Source organism: Phasianus colchicus, chromosome 18 (genome assembly GCF_987193195.1).
Source record: "Phasianus colchicus chromosome 18, bPhaCol1.hap1.1, whole genome shotgun sequence".
NCBI classification, from domain to species: domain Eukaryota; kingdom Metazoa; phylum Chordata; class Aves; order Galliformes; family Phasianidae; genus Phasianus; species Phasianus colchicus.
Window position 1 is genome coordinate 9046459 of NC_143453.1, and position 15970 is coordinate 9062428.

General features: G+C 41.6%; 1 protein-coding gene across 2 annotated transcripts in view; it reads left to right on the forward strand.

Moving 5' to 3' along the window:
* Positions 1 to 15970, forward strand: part of TMEM132B (transmembrane protein 132B) — a 174517-nt gene that overhangs the window by 62231 nt on the left and 96316 nt on the right. For both annotated transcript variants that reach the window (XM_090152722.1, XM_031592699.2), the window contains exon 3: positions 6743 to 6883. In XM_090152722.1, coding sequence (XP_090008848.1) covers positions 6743 to 6883 — 141 coding nt within the window. The remainder of the gene's footprint in view (positions 1 to 6742; positions 6884 to 15970) is intronic.

Below are 15970 nucleotides of genomic sequence, written 5' to 3' on the forward strand. Positions count from 1 at the left end.
TATTGAATGCTCTGGAAGTGTCAGACAGATGTTGGAACTGGGTTTTTCTCTGCAGATGTTCTGTGCTTGTTGCCCTCCAGCTGAGCCAAGCCAAAAGGCCTGGAACGCTTCCCTGTGGTGTGTGCAGGGGGCTGGGCTGTGGGACTGAAGAGCTTTCAGCACAATCTCAAGCCACGTCTGCTTATGCTATAATTATAGTCATCAATGTGTCAAAGACCCAACAGTATTTTCAGGTGGATTGAAAAAAAAAAAAAAAATTATAGCTTTCAGTTTTATTACGAAAATGCCAATTGCTACAGAACTCTTTGACCTGCAGTATTTTTTTTTTTTCTTGGAATGAATTTCCATACTAAGGCAAGAAAAGATACTTATTCCCATTTTCAATGCACCAGTTCAGTTAAATGGCTAATAGAGGGCTGTGAGTCAAAGGGATTGCACCCAGCATCTCCTGCCCCTTCTTCTCCCTGAAGGAAAACATTGCTCTGCTGACATATTTTGATAGGAATGGAGATCACTGAGAGACAGTGTTTTGATTTTGTATTGCAGAAAGACTTCAGAACCTCTCAGATTCCCATAGCAGCACTGCAAATCCATATAAACAGGTTTGTGATAGCAATAAATAAGGATAAAAATTAATAGTTTTAATTTCAAGCCTATTAGAGTGTCTTTGCAGTGTTGTTTTATGTACCTGAGTAAGAGAGAGAGCAAATTGAAAAATGGACTTTCTGCTACCGTGTGACGATAACATTTAAAAATACATAAATACCTTCTTTCCTTTAAAAGAAAAAAGGCAAAAACTTGGAATTTTCCTTTTGGATATGTAAAGATGTGATAATGTTTGACTGCTTTGGAGATGCTCACATGCTCTGCTGATGTTATGAATGCAGTCTTATATCTAGTAAGAGTTTCTGAGGCACTTTCCCTTTGAACAAACTCATGAGAGGTGACCCCTCCTTCTTTGGGCTCACCTTCTCAGATGTGAAATTTATCTTTTCAATATCATGAATTCGATGTGAAATTCAGTGATCTCTGGTGATTTAGAACAGCAGAGAATCTCTCCTAAAATATTTATAAGCTTTTAGGAAAAGTGTGACCACTGGAGACAATTTTGTGTACTTTTTTAGCTAAGTTCTACCTAGAGTTTGATTGAAAGGCGGGGGGAAGATTTTGGCCTGTCCCAGCACCACCTCCTGTTGGTCATGTCACACCTTATTTTGGTTATGCTTCTGTAAAAGCTTCCTTTTGAATCACAGGCCATCGTGCTTCAAGGGTAGGTTGTATTAATTTGTCTTTTTTAATAGCTGATTTATCACGTGGAAAGCGCTCTACTGTCAGAATCCAAATGAAAAGCCCTGTTTACTCTTTTCATTATTCAAAATCCAATATGCTAGCGAGTCTGATGCCTAGCACATTTTGATCCATTCCCTGGGTTGAAAAAATAGCTTCGTGTGTCTGTCTAGAAGAGTGGTAATTGTATCATTCTGAGTCTTCAGCATCAGTCCTCTCTGAGGTTGCAGAGGGCTTCCACCTCCCCAAGGCTTTCTGTTTTTTTGGCCGCCATGTCAGCGTTGTTCCTGCCTTGCCTTGCACTGGTCACCACAGCTATTTTCTCTTACTTTGCTCTTCGTGGTACTTTGGCATTGACTTTTATTCCTTGAGCGCCTGTTGGATGGAGATATTTTGATATACAGCAGTAATAACTGCCTTCCTAGCAACTGCATCCCCAGTGCTTGATGGGGTTAAATAAGACAGCTACAAAAGGTTATATAAAAATAGCAGATGCTGAGAGAAATTGAGTTATCCTGGAGAGAGGAAAAGGCAAATTTCCTCATGTGGTGTGAAGATGAGAGGCATTTCTGTAGGGTGGTGACGAGCAACCTTGGTCCCATGATGGCTTGTCAGGACAGGCAGAGCACAGTGAATCTACGTCTTGTTTTGATAAATAATTTGGACCAGTTATGCATTGGGCTGGCAATGGAGTGGCCTCTGGAGTAGGTTTCAGCTGGGTTGAAATGGAGAGGTAACATCTTGAGTAACACTCCAACTGACCCAGAGTGTCACTGTTTCCATCTCTGTTGAGTTCTCTTTAGGGATAAAGCCGAATATGGGGGGGGGTTGTCCCACCATCAGTTCCCACTTTATTTTACTGGTAGTACATATTCTCACTGTGTTTGTACTAGGGTTGTGTTAAGTTTTCAACCACCTGATGTCATTAATATTTTGGAGTTTTCCTTTTGTTTGGTGCACTGCAATGCCCTCTGTTCCACATCTGCCTACACTTCTCCTCTGCGCTTTGCAGGCTGCCTGTTTCGCTTATGTGATAAAAAGGCACATTATTTGTGCTCCTATACTTGTGGCCTCTAGAAGAAGGCTTGGTTCGTTCCAGGCTCTTTGTGTACTTTGATGTGCATTTTAAATACTTAGCTTTACTCACTGTGACATTAATACAAACACAGCTGGCCTAGCACTGCTATTGTAAGAAGAATTTGATAGGGAAGTAGCTTGAACATAAAGCTGTGACAAGTCTTTTAAAATGTAAGAGAACAAAGAAATAAGGTTCTTGGATAAATACTTCAGAAAATATGCTCTACCCCTGTATAGGGCTGCTTGTGTCCCTGCCATATGGGAGCAGTTGCCTGTCTCACCCACACTCCTCAAAGTTCTCAGCTGTTACGTCTGAGTTCAGTGATTATTTTAATTTATAGTGCTTGGCTTAATGTATCTTAAAACACATGTATTTTAACTAGAAACTCCCCGGGGACCTCATTCAGAACTAATTGCTCGCTGTTTGTGCGATTCTTCAAATCTGTAAAATGCTCTGTGAGGGCTTGGAATTACTCAGCTCCGTGGTGTTTGGAGTTAAAGATGGGTCGGGGTGTCTGGCCGAAGTGTGAACACGGACTCGGGGTGGATGGGTGCATTTCTGGCTCTGCAGAAGCTGTATGATTTTGGGTGGGTTAGCCAAGCTGGCCTACAGCTTGGATTGCCTGTACGGGAGGGATAATGATTTTATTTTTAATTGGGCTAAAAAGGATCATTGAAAGACTGACTGCAGAAGTACTTGGAAACTGCAAAGGAAATTTATTATCAGAACCATTATTATTAGTACGTTATTGAGAGAGGATTTAACTCAGATTATGTTTTCCCCTGTAATGGGCTGGGGAGAGATGAGCGGATTTCTAAAATAGCTCTGGAAAAGTCTTTTTTCCATCGTTTTGAGCACATTCCATCTGCTGTGAGCACATTCCTGCTTTACTTCCTAAACAAATTTCGCTTCTGTTTCTATTCTAAAGTTCTTTTTACCATGATCTTACTTCCAATTACTGCTGCTAGGAGGGGTGCTGGGTGTGTTGCCCACATTTACCTTTCAGATGCTGCAGCTAATTGACCAGGAGGCAGTGGCAGTCCCAGCACTGTTCCGCTGAGTGCTCATCTGCCTAAATCCCTCTTGCAGCCCTTCAGTTACATCCCAGCCCTGGTGATTATTCGTACTTTCCCCTCTCCTCCTCTTGTACTAAATGAGAGAGCTGCTGAATTCATGGGGTCGCATACATTTAAGGCTGGGATTGCATTTTAAAATAGCTGTTGCAAGTTGGCAGGCTGGGGACACTTCTCTTACCCACTCCATTCAGTCCATCATGTTTCCAGCTTTATATTACGCAGTACATGGAGGACACACTGCTTGGGGGAGAAAGCTCTGCTGGGGATAGCAAATGTATTCTGCAATCTGACTTGAAAGCAGCTTCCTCCATTCTGCATTTATAGCTGGAGAAGAGGGCAAGATTCACTCGTGAAGTAATTGTGTCATTGATTCCCTTTCTGAATAGCTTTGACACTACCCCCTCCATCCCCACCAGCTCTCTCTTCTGAAGATCTCACAGTCATAAGTGTCATGAAAGGCTGTGCTTGAGAATGTCACATTTCTCTTGGGCTCCCTCCAGCCCTAAAGAAGAGATCATCATGAATAAATGGTCACCTCCTTTGTGGTACAGACTGTGAATACAGGTGGTAAATTTAACGTACATCAGACTTCATTTTTTCAATCCATTCTGTGCATTGTTGCAGCTCCCTAGGAGATGGAAGCACAGCACTTCTCTGTAGTTTGTGTGGGGAAAGGAGGTGTAAGGAAATGAAGCAATCCACCCAAGCTTGTCATTGAAGCCTGGCACATAGCAGGCAGTACACCCAACGCCTGGGCTCTCACATTGGCCATTCACCATCTCTGCTTCAATTCCTGTCAGCTCCCAGTGGGTTTTCCCATTCTTTTCCATGCTCTGAGTCAGCAACTCTCACAGCAGTTTTGTGCCTGAGGATTTGGGGGCTGACTAAAAGATATGAATCACTTATCAGAAGAATAGTAGGCTCCGACCTTCTATACGTAGGCTGCTCGATTTGAATTTCTTGACTTTTTCCTAAGCAAGAATCTGAATTCACTTTTTTCCTTCTTTCAATCTTTCTGGCTGTACTGATATCCAGAAATGCAAAATGACATCTTGTCTCAGCCCGCCAGAGCAGACGCACTGCAAAGGATTAGACTGGAAATTTTCCTAAAATGCAGCATTTGGAGATGTTTTTGGAAAACAGAGCAAGGAAGCAGTGGATGTGATGTTCACTTGATGCTAACCCAGCAAGACAGTAGATGGATAGGCAGTGAGTGAAGGCTGCGAGCGCAATCAGTGAGCCCCTCGTATGGAACAGTGCCCTGAAGGGTGAGCCCAGAAGTGAGCAGGACATCGGGAGAGCCTCAGCTGCTGCCTGGATGGGCTGCATTCAGGCCCAGGAGAGGAAGGATGGAGCTGTGCAAAGGTCCCATGTGGCCGCGTCCTGCTGGGATGTTGAGACCCACCAGGCTCAGAGTGGAGCAGAAGACAGAGCATGCTGTGGGGTGAAGATATCCATAGTGCAGGAGCTGCGTGGGAGGGCATAACAGGCTTCTGGCAGAAGGGAAGAGGCTGATGAATCCTGAAATCGTGGTGTAATCCAGCAGTCCTGGCCCCATGCATCTCCTGCCCTTCAATGAAACTTTTATTCACCAGGGCCTTGACTTAGGTGGAAAGCTGGGTTAGAGTTTTCCAAGCTTGTTGTCAAGAAAAAATTGGTAAAGTGAGGGGACAGTGGGGAGGTGAATTTGTTGAAAGTATATAATTTTGGCTGGGAAAGAGAAAATTAAAATAGCATCCTTATTTATTTTCTTTTCCCCCCCTGAAGTGTGGTTGACTAAGTCTAAAGAAAAAAAGATTGGCTCCATTGCTGAAGGCTTGGTTCTCTCTCTCATGTAAACTACAAGCCTGTCTGAAATGAAGCCATGTAGGTGTTTTGCAGGAATGATTCGGTCCAGTGTAATTACTACAAAATAAATGAATGTTCCTATGGAAAAAAAAGAAGAGGAAACGATACGGAAAGGGCACATTAGCTTTGAGGCATGTTGTCTGGAGATATGAATGTCTGCGGAGAAACATGAAGGAAACAATTAGAAAAATATCAAATGAAATTCCCTCCTTACGGGAAACATTTTTCATCAGAGTGGTTATGCCAGCCATGGGTTTGGTCCATCACGTCAGGAAAGCCTTCCAGGGAGAAACATGGACATCATAAAAGCAGGACAAATTAATTCCTTCTCAGAGGAAAAGACCACCCACTGAGTCTTGAAGTTAGTTTGATCCCAGACCACGAACTCAGCTAAAACTTAAAGGAGATTCTTAATAGAGTAGAATGAGGGCCGGCTGGCCACGAGGCATTGGGGCCAATCCATCACAACTCACTGTTAAGTAACGCTTCAAGTCACAGCAGTTGCTGTTTAATTCCACCATACAACTAAGAGGTCCCTCTTGGCCTTGCTTTTAATTAATTAAGTCACAGTAGTGGCGAACGCGGCGCTATAGCAGTTGCTTTCAGCCTAATTGTTCTCCAGGCATATTTGCAGCACTCCTGTCGAAATCCCAGGCTTGTTTCTGGAGTCAAGCTGCACAAATGAAGTTCCTGCTATTAAAAGCAGTTTGTTTCCTATTCCTTAGCAATCTGTTCCTAATGCAGAGCCCCGCTGGAGCATGGACTTTTTTTTGTTTAAGCAAATGGCAAAAAAAGGTGATGTTTACCAAGTAGTGCATGCTTTTAGTGCTACCTGTGCTTGGGAAGTGAAGGTTTTTCATGTCGACATATTTCCATCAGCAGGTTTTGCATGCCCCACATGACAGATCCCAGTGCAATGGCATCATTATTTCCAGCCTGTGTCCAGGGTTTATCCTAACATATTCCTTCTCTTCTCTTCCATGTTACGGTCTTTGAGCAGTGAAGCACATTTTTTCCATGCAAATCTCCCTAATATTAAGAGCCACCTCACTCCCAAAGGTTTGCAGGCAGGTGGATCTACTTTATATCACAGTGCTCTGAACCTCCATCTCAGACTGCAGGACAGACACAACAAATTAAATCAACTTATGCTTAGTCACATCTGTTTCATTTATATCAAACTGGTGCCACTGAAGCAGAAAGCATTCTTATTCTTTCCACATTGTTCCAGCTGAAAATTAACCACCTTTGCACATAATGAAACTCATACTTCATCTGTTTAAAATAATTGGGCCCGTTTTATATTTTTGAAGCAGGCTGACTTACAGTTGCAATGTATCAGTCTATTACTAATGCAAGAGGGAGTATTTCCTCTTTCATCTTCTGTGTTCACCTCTCTGGATTTATTTGTATGGGGTCTGTAACTAAGGAGATCTCTGTTGTTCTCCAACAGAATTAAGACTGCCCCAGGTGTGAAGATCTTGGACGTCAGAGTCAGCGATGCGGACCAGTGGGGAGTTCAAGAGGAGACTGATAGCGCCAGGACCACTGCCACGATCACCTGCATGCACAATGACCCAGACCCAGAAAGCAGGTAAGCTCCTCTGTGCATTAACTCTTGCTGAAATGCTGATGAAAACTTTTTTGATGAGTACTATTGCTCTTTTAACAGCAGCGTTTGCTCCTTCTCGTCTGTGTTGGAAGAACTGTAAGTGCTGTGATTAGAGCTTTGTCCCTTTTGTTTTGCTTCTGAGCTTGAGAAGTAGATGACTGAGTGTAACTAGAGGCAGCCAACTCGTCCTGGCTCACATTGGCTTTTCTTGCACCTTAAGGGCAGCAAAAATCCCGTTGCCAAAGAGCCAACAAAAATAAATGGATTAGAATAGAGAAATATGGAGAATAATTGAGAAATAATGGAAATAGGACAATGCTGTCTCTTTTATTTGAAAAGCTGTAGAAGTAATAGCTATTAAGTGTTTTTTATTAATGCTGCAGAACACCTGAGTATCTATGAACTGCCTTGTGAAAGCCGGGTGCATTTGTTATGGTAATGCTCCCGCCAGCTATATCAAACATAATGAGAAATTTATATTGTTAGTCAGAATTACGTATTTGACAATACAAGCAATTTCTCTTCATTACCATGCAGTTACTGTACATTTAGAGTACACCGTGCATACATTTAGCATTAAATTGCATCGTAATTAGAAAAGCGCGAAACTTTATGTCAAAACTTTGATTTGAGGAGCCTTCTGCACCCATTCTTCCTGAAAGCTCTTTGTTTAGAGCTAGGAAGATTATTGCCAAAGGTTTGGCAGGCAAAGTGTATTTCTGCTCTTTTGAACTTCTGGAGCTGGATTTGGGGAGCAAGGGACCCCCACCTAGTTCTGGGTACCTGCAGTATGAGTGCTGAGGTGGGAGCTATTTACATTGGGTTTGCTTTTTGGTGACAAAAAGGAACACTGCTGGGTGTGTAAAACAGGCCTGGTGCATGGCAAACTGAAAGCTCCTCTTCAGTAAGGATGGAGAGTGGAGGTGACTGAATGGGATTTGGGCATTTGCTTTGCAAGCACACAAAACGAAGGGAGGCAGTTCCTCTGCATTTAATCTCTGAAATGATGCAGAGCTTTCTGGTGTTAAAAGTCACAGAAACACTTCAGTTCGTTACCTGCTTCGTGGCCTTCCTGCCCACTGAAAAACAAACAGAAAAACATCAGCAGTAAAAATTTCCCTCTTGTTTCCATTCTTCGAAGTTACAAGTCTGAATTTGTGATGTTGGAAATTGTGGCTGCCTCTCTTTTTTTTTTTTTTTTTTTTGCTGGCATTCCATGATCTCCTGCAGTGGTGAAGCAGGGCTGTGGCAGCTGGGATAAGCTTTGTCACCAAAATCCTTTGTCTTTCAACTACATTTCCCCAGTCTTCACCACCAGCGGGTCCTTGCTGGTATTGGGAAAGCTCATCCAGGAATGGTGGCTCTGGGGTCGGGGTGCAGTGCTGGTGCTGAAATGCTGAGGCAATAGGAAGACTGAAGATGGTTTGGTGTAACAGAGAGGACTGTCTATCTAATGCAACTGTTTTTTTTTTTTTTTAAGTTAAAAAAGAACAGGCAAGGTACTGAAACTTACTGCCTTGTATGTGGTTTCACTAATCCGTGGAATTCTACCTGTCACAGTAACTTACTTTTTATTAAAACTGATTTTTGCTTTGTATTGAACTGTTAAATTGCACAAAAGCAAGGAACCTCGAGTTAATTAATACTTTGACCCTTTCCTTTGTGAGATTAGTTTTAATATTTTTGGATTAATTAAAGTATGCAAATGGAAACTGCTGAAAGATCGCTTCCAGATTTGCAAATACTGTAGTGCTTAGAGTAAATATTTAGCTTTGATCCTTACTTTAATTTGCCTTTTTGGTCATAGCGGTGGCCCTCTTGTTTCTTTTGAAGAATGTTAAGTGTTTCGTAGGGATTCTGATGCTTTGTGTAAACAAGCGGAGGCTTGAACTTGCTGCTGCTAAGGTCAGCGTGGCAAAACTGCCTTTGAGTAACTTGGGGAGCTTCTTAAAGGCAGTTTATATGTGAGTGGAGGATTGGTGAAAATGAGAACCATCCTGCCATGTCTCTGCTGCACTGCTGAAATCTGTCTGTCCGCTACCTCTCCACTGCTCTGCACTCGGGCTGCTCCGTCCTCCCCAGTGCATGACCCCAGCAAGAGCCTGCAGCATTGCCTGCTGCAAGGAGAACTGCACTGCTGGGCTGCGACGTGGTGGTAATCCCTTCTCCATTCCCTTCAGCCGCTGTTATCGGTGGGAGCCTTTTCAAATTTGCTTACTTTCCTAATCTTCTCCTTCTCCCCTCCGCAATGTTATTGTTATCATGAGGTTTTCATCTCCATTTCTCACATTTCCCTACGCAAATTGAGCGTTCATTAAAATGGTTTAAATTAAGACCTTTCCTCCTTTCATGCGGAGTGCATCATGCCTTTTCTGTGCATTACTTTAAAAAAAAAAATCCTTATCACAATGTTTCAGGCAGTTTACATTATATTCTATTAAAAATCCATTTTGTCCAAGCTTGTCACAATTCGCAGATTAAAGCTTTGCAGAGTGTGTTTTGTTAGCAATACATTCATAAATTCACCTCTTTAGTCGCCCCAAAAGCTTGTATTTAAAACCTCTTTTGATAACGCAGTTGAACAAAGAGTATAAAAAGATTTATTTTAAATATACACAAGTATATTGCACGCACCTATTCTGCTCTGTGCAGAGCCTTGCTTTGCCCTTACTGCTGTCATCTCCAAGGAGCTTTTTGGGAGCTCATTGAGCAAGGAGATGGGTTGTCATCATGCGTGCTTATTCTCTGCTTGGGGCAGAACTCCATGAATCTCATTGTGGGAGACTTAGTTGGATCAGAAGTTTGCTGCTTCAAAAAGACACAGTTTCTACTTCAAGCACAAACGTTCCTGTATGATGCCTGCAGCTGGGACCTGGTGCTTCTCTTCCATAGGAAAGGATCTTAATGGATTTCTGTGCTGAGTGCAGAGTGCATTTTGCAAGGAGCAGAGGAAGTCAGGGCTGGCAGAATCAGGTGCTCCAACCTGTCCATGCAGAACAGCTGTGTGTGTGAAGGACTGGCATCTTACCCTTGGTGTAGGGTGACGTGTTGAATTATTGCAATAAAATGTTCAGTTATTGCAAGCTGCTGTGCCCCATAACTTTGCACTAATATCCAGAGGAATGGTATAGCAGGAACTTTGCCAATGATCCTGCATGTTACAGGATTGGGTTATTTCAGACCGCTGGTGTTCTCATTTGAAAGGCCCCCAAAACCAATATGTTTCATGCTGCTGGGTTTCTACTTTGCTGGAAAGCTGAAGGACAGCACCTTGATGTGACCTGACCTTTGGTTCACGAAGAACGAGGTGGTCTGAAGAACAGACTCAGAAGTTGAGGCTGGGAAGTGGCGACTCTGCTTTGCAAGGGAGTATAAGAGGCATCGTTCTCCTCACTCAGGATAACTGTCATTACATTTTATTGGATTATTAGCTGAGGGGGGAATCTAATCCCATGACAAAGTAGTACTTTAATCAGAAAGGTTGTATTTATGCTAACTGGCGAAGTTACTGAAATTGATTTTACCTGCAGGCTGAGCATAAAGTGACCAAACCTGTTTTTCTCACTCAGGGATTATTTTATCTCCATGTCAATAATGCAGCTTCCATCTCTCAGAATATCCATCACTGCATAAATTAAACTTGCATGAGGGACGCTCAGAAGGTAGAAGTAGGGAAGCTGGAATCTTCAGAGGTTTCTTTAAGTTTCTGTCAGAACTATTTGTTCTGTTGCATGGACATTTTATATCTTTTTTTTAATTGATGCAGACCAACTCAGCTGTTCAGCATTTGACATTATCTATCTTTAAACTTGAATAAAGATTAATATTCTGTAATGATATTCCATTTCTTTGCCATTTTAAAAGGTGTTCAAAGAATTCAAATAATTTAAATGACTAAAAAATTATAACCATAGTGTGTGCATATACATATGTATCTTTAAATCAGGGAAAGCACTTATTTCATGTATTTATAGGTATGCAAATAGAGCCTGCTGTTTTGAAATAATTCACTTCTTTTTTTTTTGCACTTGGGAATGCCCTTTGAACCTGAAATCTCACTTAGGAGAAAAAAAAAAAAAGAAGATGTGAAATTGGCTGTCGATTAAGATATGGGCACGTATTTATTTAAAGTAAATCTGTGTTACTGGAGCTGATGAACTGAGCAAAAATGTTGTATCATTTGGTTTTGTTGTTAAAGCTTGGCCCTGGTCTGAGGTAGGGGAGGCAGAAGGAATGTGAGCTCCTGTCCTTCGGCACTGCATCCATCACGGCAGCCTTGGGTCTTTGGGAAGGAAGGTTTTGCTTGAAAAGGAAAAGAGAAGCAGAAGTCATCGACTGCGTGGTGCAGTGTACTGCCTTGGGTGTTCTCTCCTATTCTTATGCAGTTGCTGCTTTGCTTAGGTCAGAAGTGTCATGGGCAAAGAAATGTGCTTTGAATGTGGAGTGAGTGTGGCCTGTAGATCCTGTAGGAGTTCATTGTCTGGCCTTGGCCAGACCCCAAGACAGTACTGTCTCTTGAGCCATTGATGAAGAGAATTTTATCTTTAACGTACCAGTTTTAAGGTTGTGACCTCTATTATGAGTGATGGAGTCTGCTCTGCTTTGTGTAAAGAGTGTTCTGCTGAGAAGCATCCACACACATTTTCAAACATAAATGACTCAATAGTGTCACACAGAAAACCCGATAAGAAGAATTTTAACTAACCTTTATTCTTTACATGTATGCCTTTTTGTAGGAAAGAATCCAAGCAGACTTGGAAATGTTTCTATGAGATAAAAGCACTGACACCTCGCAGTAGCTTAAAGAGGACATAAAAAATAATAGACAATTAACAGCAGTGGGAAGGACCGCTTAGTGCAGAAAGCTGCGGTTTTAGGATCAAATGGAAATGTATCATTTCAGAAGGATATTTTCTTTTTTTTTTTTTCTTCTTCTTTTCGTTCAAGGCTAAGAACAATGAAATTGTCTGTCCATCTCCTGTTGGGAGCCTAATAGCCTGATAACCACATGATACCTCTCCTGGCCAGCCAGCTTTTTCAGATGGCTGTTTCTTCCTCTATCTTAGTTAAACTCACTGCTGCTCTGGTAAAGTCCCCAGAAGAGATGGGTCAGAGGGATTACTTACTGCTAGTCTGGATAATTGCTTCTTTACTGTGGTTCATGCATCCAAGAAAGTAGTGGCTCTTCTTAAGGCATCCGTGCTGTGCTGGTACAGTACTTTTATTATGGCCCAAGGAAATATTTTTGAACAAATGCATCTTTGATAACTGGAAAAACCTGTTGAGCAGTACAGCAAGGGATTTTGACAGTTGTCTGGAAAATCTGGAGAATGGGAAACTTCTTTTTGGAAGAACTCAACAGTAAGCACCTGTATTCAGTGGTTTAAGATGATGTAGCACAGGGGCTTGAAAATGACTTGGAAAACGAACATCTGTTAACATCTGACATAAGGAATATCTAAGTTAGATCATCAGGCCATGCTCACCTCTAGGAGTGATCCTGGGATCAGAAGAGCTGATTCTGATTTCTGACAACTCGATAGGTCACAGCTGTGTCTGAGGCTTATGGCTTTTTTGAAGTCTGTTTCCTGGTCCTAGAAGCAGTTTGAGACAAACATTGAGCTTTTAATTTTGGCCCTCTCAACTTTGATCTCCATTCATCTATATTGGCAGTTCAGAAGGTGTAAACCAAGGGAAGCCATTTCTTAATACGTGTCTTTGATTATGTATATTATCTGGGTTAAATAGCAAAAAAATATATGTGCAACTCAATGATACTTTGGTCTTCTCAATTCAACAACAAATATACCAAGTGGCTTCAATAGCCTCTTTACCAACGTGTTCCACAAAACCTGATTCAATGCATGTTTTGAGTGATATTTCTTCTGAAAGATGAGCCTAATCATTCTGAAATGAGCCTTGTTTTTGAATTTGACCTAATTAACTTCATTTTGGGTATATCATTCCTAGATGCGAATCTTAATGTAACAGTTGGGAAAGTTTAATTTCAGGGTAGGATAGTCTGCATAATTAGGGCTGTGAGAATATAGCAGGGAGGCTGGGAACAAATATCAAATGCATGCTGATGAGTGAATGACTTCAAATTGTTATTCATCCATTGGTGCTTGCATGGCTTTTCCATATTAGTTGCCAAAGGGAGTATGACATACTCAAGAGTCAGTGGGCTTCTCTGAGGCTCTGCCAGTCTGTTGTCTGTTTTCATGGTAGTTTGAATTACTGCATGTGAGCTACTACAGAAGGTCCATCCTTGCTGATAGGAAAGTTCCAGTGAGCTTAGTGGAGATTTCAGAGGGATGGAGAACATGTGGTCAAAACCATTCTGCCACAAATGTGACCTGATTCTTCTGTAAATATTGTACTTTTATCACTTCCCAGTAATAAAACCTGTTCTTCTGGCAAACTTAAGTCTAGATTCAGAAGAGTGCCACTTAAGTAACTGCTTGCTCTTAAGTACCTGACTTGGTTCTGTTGATGCCTGCTATAATGCTAAAGGAGGTACTTGCAGTCAGCAATTAGGGAGAGCTTTGTGTGGAAAATACAGGTCTTGATGGTAAGACACACTATGTATAATAAGAAGCATTAGTGTGTCACACCTGAAAATATTGTTGAAATTGGAAATTGAACCCTTCCGTAGCACAGAAATGTTCCTGAGTATATTGGAAATGTTAGTAAGGCATTTATTTTTGGCAACTGTACACTGAGATTTGAGAGCCATAATTGGATTGTTCCTTGATATAATAGGACTGGAAAAGATTACTGAATGTGTATGAAATCAGAGAGCTGGTATGTGTGGCATCTTTAATTCGCACCTTTACAGGCTTACGAGCTTGACTTGTAGCAGAGCCTCCTGCACACATAGGAATTCCATGCAATGTGTGTTGACTTGCTTACTTAACAGCCAGTGCATGAAAGTACCAAAGCTAACAACTCATTTATTAGGCATTTGGCCAAAAATTAAACTCATTTTATTGTTAGGAGGTGATGTTGCTAAGCAACTATTAAGTACAGGCAAATATTAAGTTTGTTACTTTGATTTATTTGAATCATCCGTGCCAAATAAATTATATAATATCCCAGCATTAAGTTTGCATGAATTAATTCTTGCTTTAGTTTGAATTTTTCAGTCATTTTACCATTGATATTCCTTACCCGTGTTTATAACTTAAAAAGATTATTTTTGAAACCTGTAATGTAATTCTTGCAAATTTTTTTAATCAAACCTCAGTGTTTTGTTGAGGAGAGCACGAAACCAGATGGAAGCTAAGAGCCCTTGCACATTCATTGGTGTGATGAATCCATACATGGAGACTCGTCACTTTTGCACATCCCCTGGCCCTCTAAGGCAACCACAGAGGTTATGCAGCTCTTTGGGTTGGCATCACCCACCCAAACAGCGCCTCAACTCCTTAAAAAAAAGGATGTGCTCAGCATTGCATGATCAAAAAGAAATTTAGGTTGTTCTCTTAGGATTTTTTAGTGTGGAGATTTGACTCCAGGAGTTATTGATCGTAGCGGTGAGCGGATAGCAGAGGTATTTTTGCTCTCCCTCTTAGGCAGTTTTCAACCGTGCTACTTTTCTACATCTGACTGGTGGATCTTTTTGTTAGATAAGCACTCTTCTTAATGGTGGACTCTTTAATTTCTCTGCTGACAGGAGTAGGAAATAAGTTATTCGTCTTTTAAAAAGAGTGATTTAAGTAGGGAATAATGAATGCAAAATGCTGTCATTAAAAATCAGTAGATAATCTGATGGATCATCTGTCACTCCCGAGCCTTGCCATTAAAAAAAAAAGTAGATAATAATTTTTAAGAAGAAAATAAAAATGTTAAGGATGAGTATGGGACATATTGACTGTGAATGCCTTAATAATGAAAACTCTTACTTATTTAATGAACAACACCTTGAGACTCCTGCCTGAGAAACATGTTGTAGGAGGAGAAAATGTCTTTCAAGAGCCTTTCAGAAAGGATCTGCCATGAGAGGTGGGGTATTTTACAGTTCTGCAGTCCTTTGAAATTCACACAGCCAAAGAGCAGATGTCCGTGCTGGTTTGCACACCTTCATTTCACTTTTTTGTGTCATTTTTAAAGGGTTGCTGATCTCCTTTAAAATCCAGTAATTGAGTTACTTGGTAGTTGCTCTGTGTTCTGCTGGACTAAGGGTTGCTTGGTGTTTAGTGATGTTGGAAATTTGTCACTTACTTCCTTATTCAGCTGAATAAATGTCATCCACATCACAGCACGTGAGGGAGCAGAGCATGGGCGGCAGTTCTTGGATGGACACAGAAACTGCCCTTTTATTTTATAGAGGTTTGACACCGTAGCAGAATGGGTCAAGCGCAGCACTGCAGCTCCCTCCTGTTTACCAGCACATAATTCACTCAACTTTTCTAATATTCAGGTTTTATGTACGTTGTTGCCCTAGGCCAGGTGAACTTATGTGTGTTCCAAAACATCCCTAGTGGAGGAATTAAAAAAAAAAAACAGATCATATGCAGGAGCTGAAAGTACCAGCGGACTTGCATTGGTTTGGAGATGCTCGTGGATTTGTGCATTTATCCTTAGCACAAGTGCTTAAAGACACTGGAGCTCCATTCTTTGTGGTTTACAGTACAAATTCTCTACTTTTTAAAAATATAATAACAGTAAATATCGTGACAAGCTGGAGAGCTGGGTGGGCGGGGGCAGGATTTCATTCAACTAGTTAAATGGAATAAGGATCTGACCGCCTGCAGTGGGACAGTTTGTGCTCGTGCCTCGTGATCCAGTGAATTCCTGGAGCTTTTGGTTGGGCTGTCAGTTAGTCCTCGCTTGCACTTTACCTCTTCTGATGGGGGATGTGTGCTGGACCTCTTCCCTCTGCGGAGATCAGCAGATCCGAGGTGGTGATGTGAGCTGTAGTGCTGCTGCACTGATGGAACGACAATCTGCTGCACACTGTAAGTGTGCTTCTGGGTTCCTGCCGTGAGTGGTTGATTGGGTTCTCATACCTTTTAGTTCTATACATCAGGAATTTTTTAACAAAGTGTGTTAATGCACAAAAGCCCC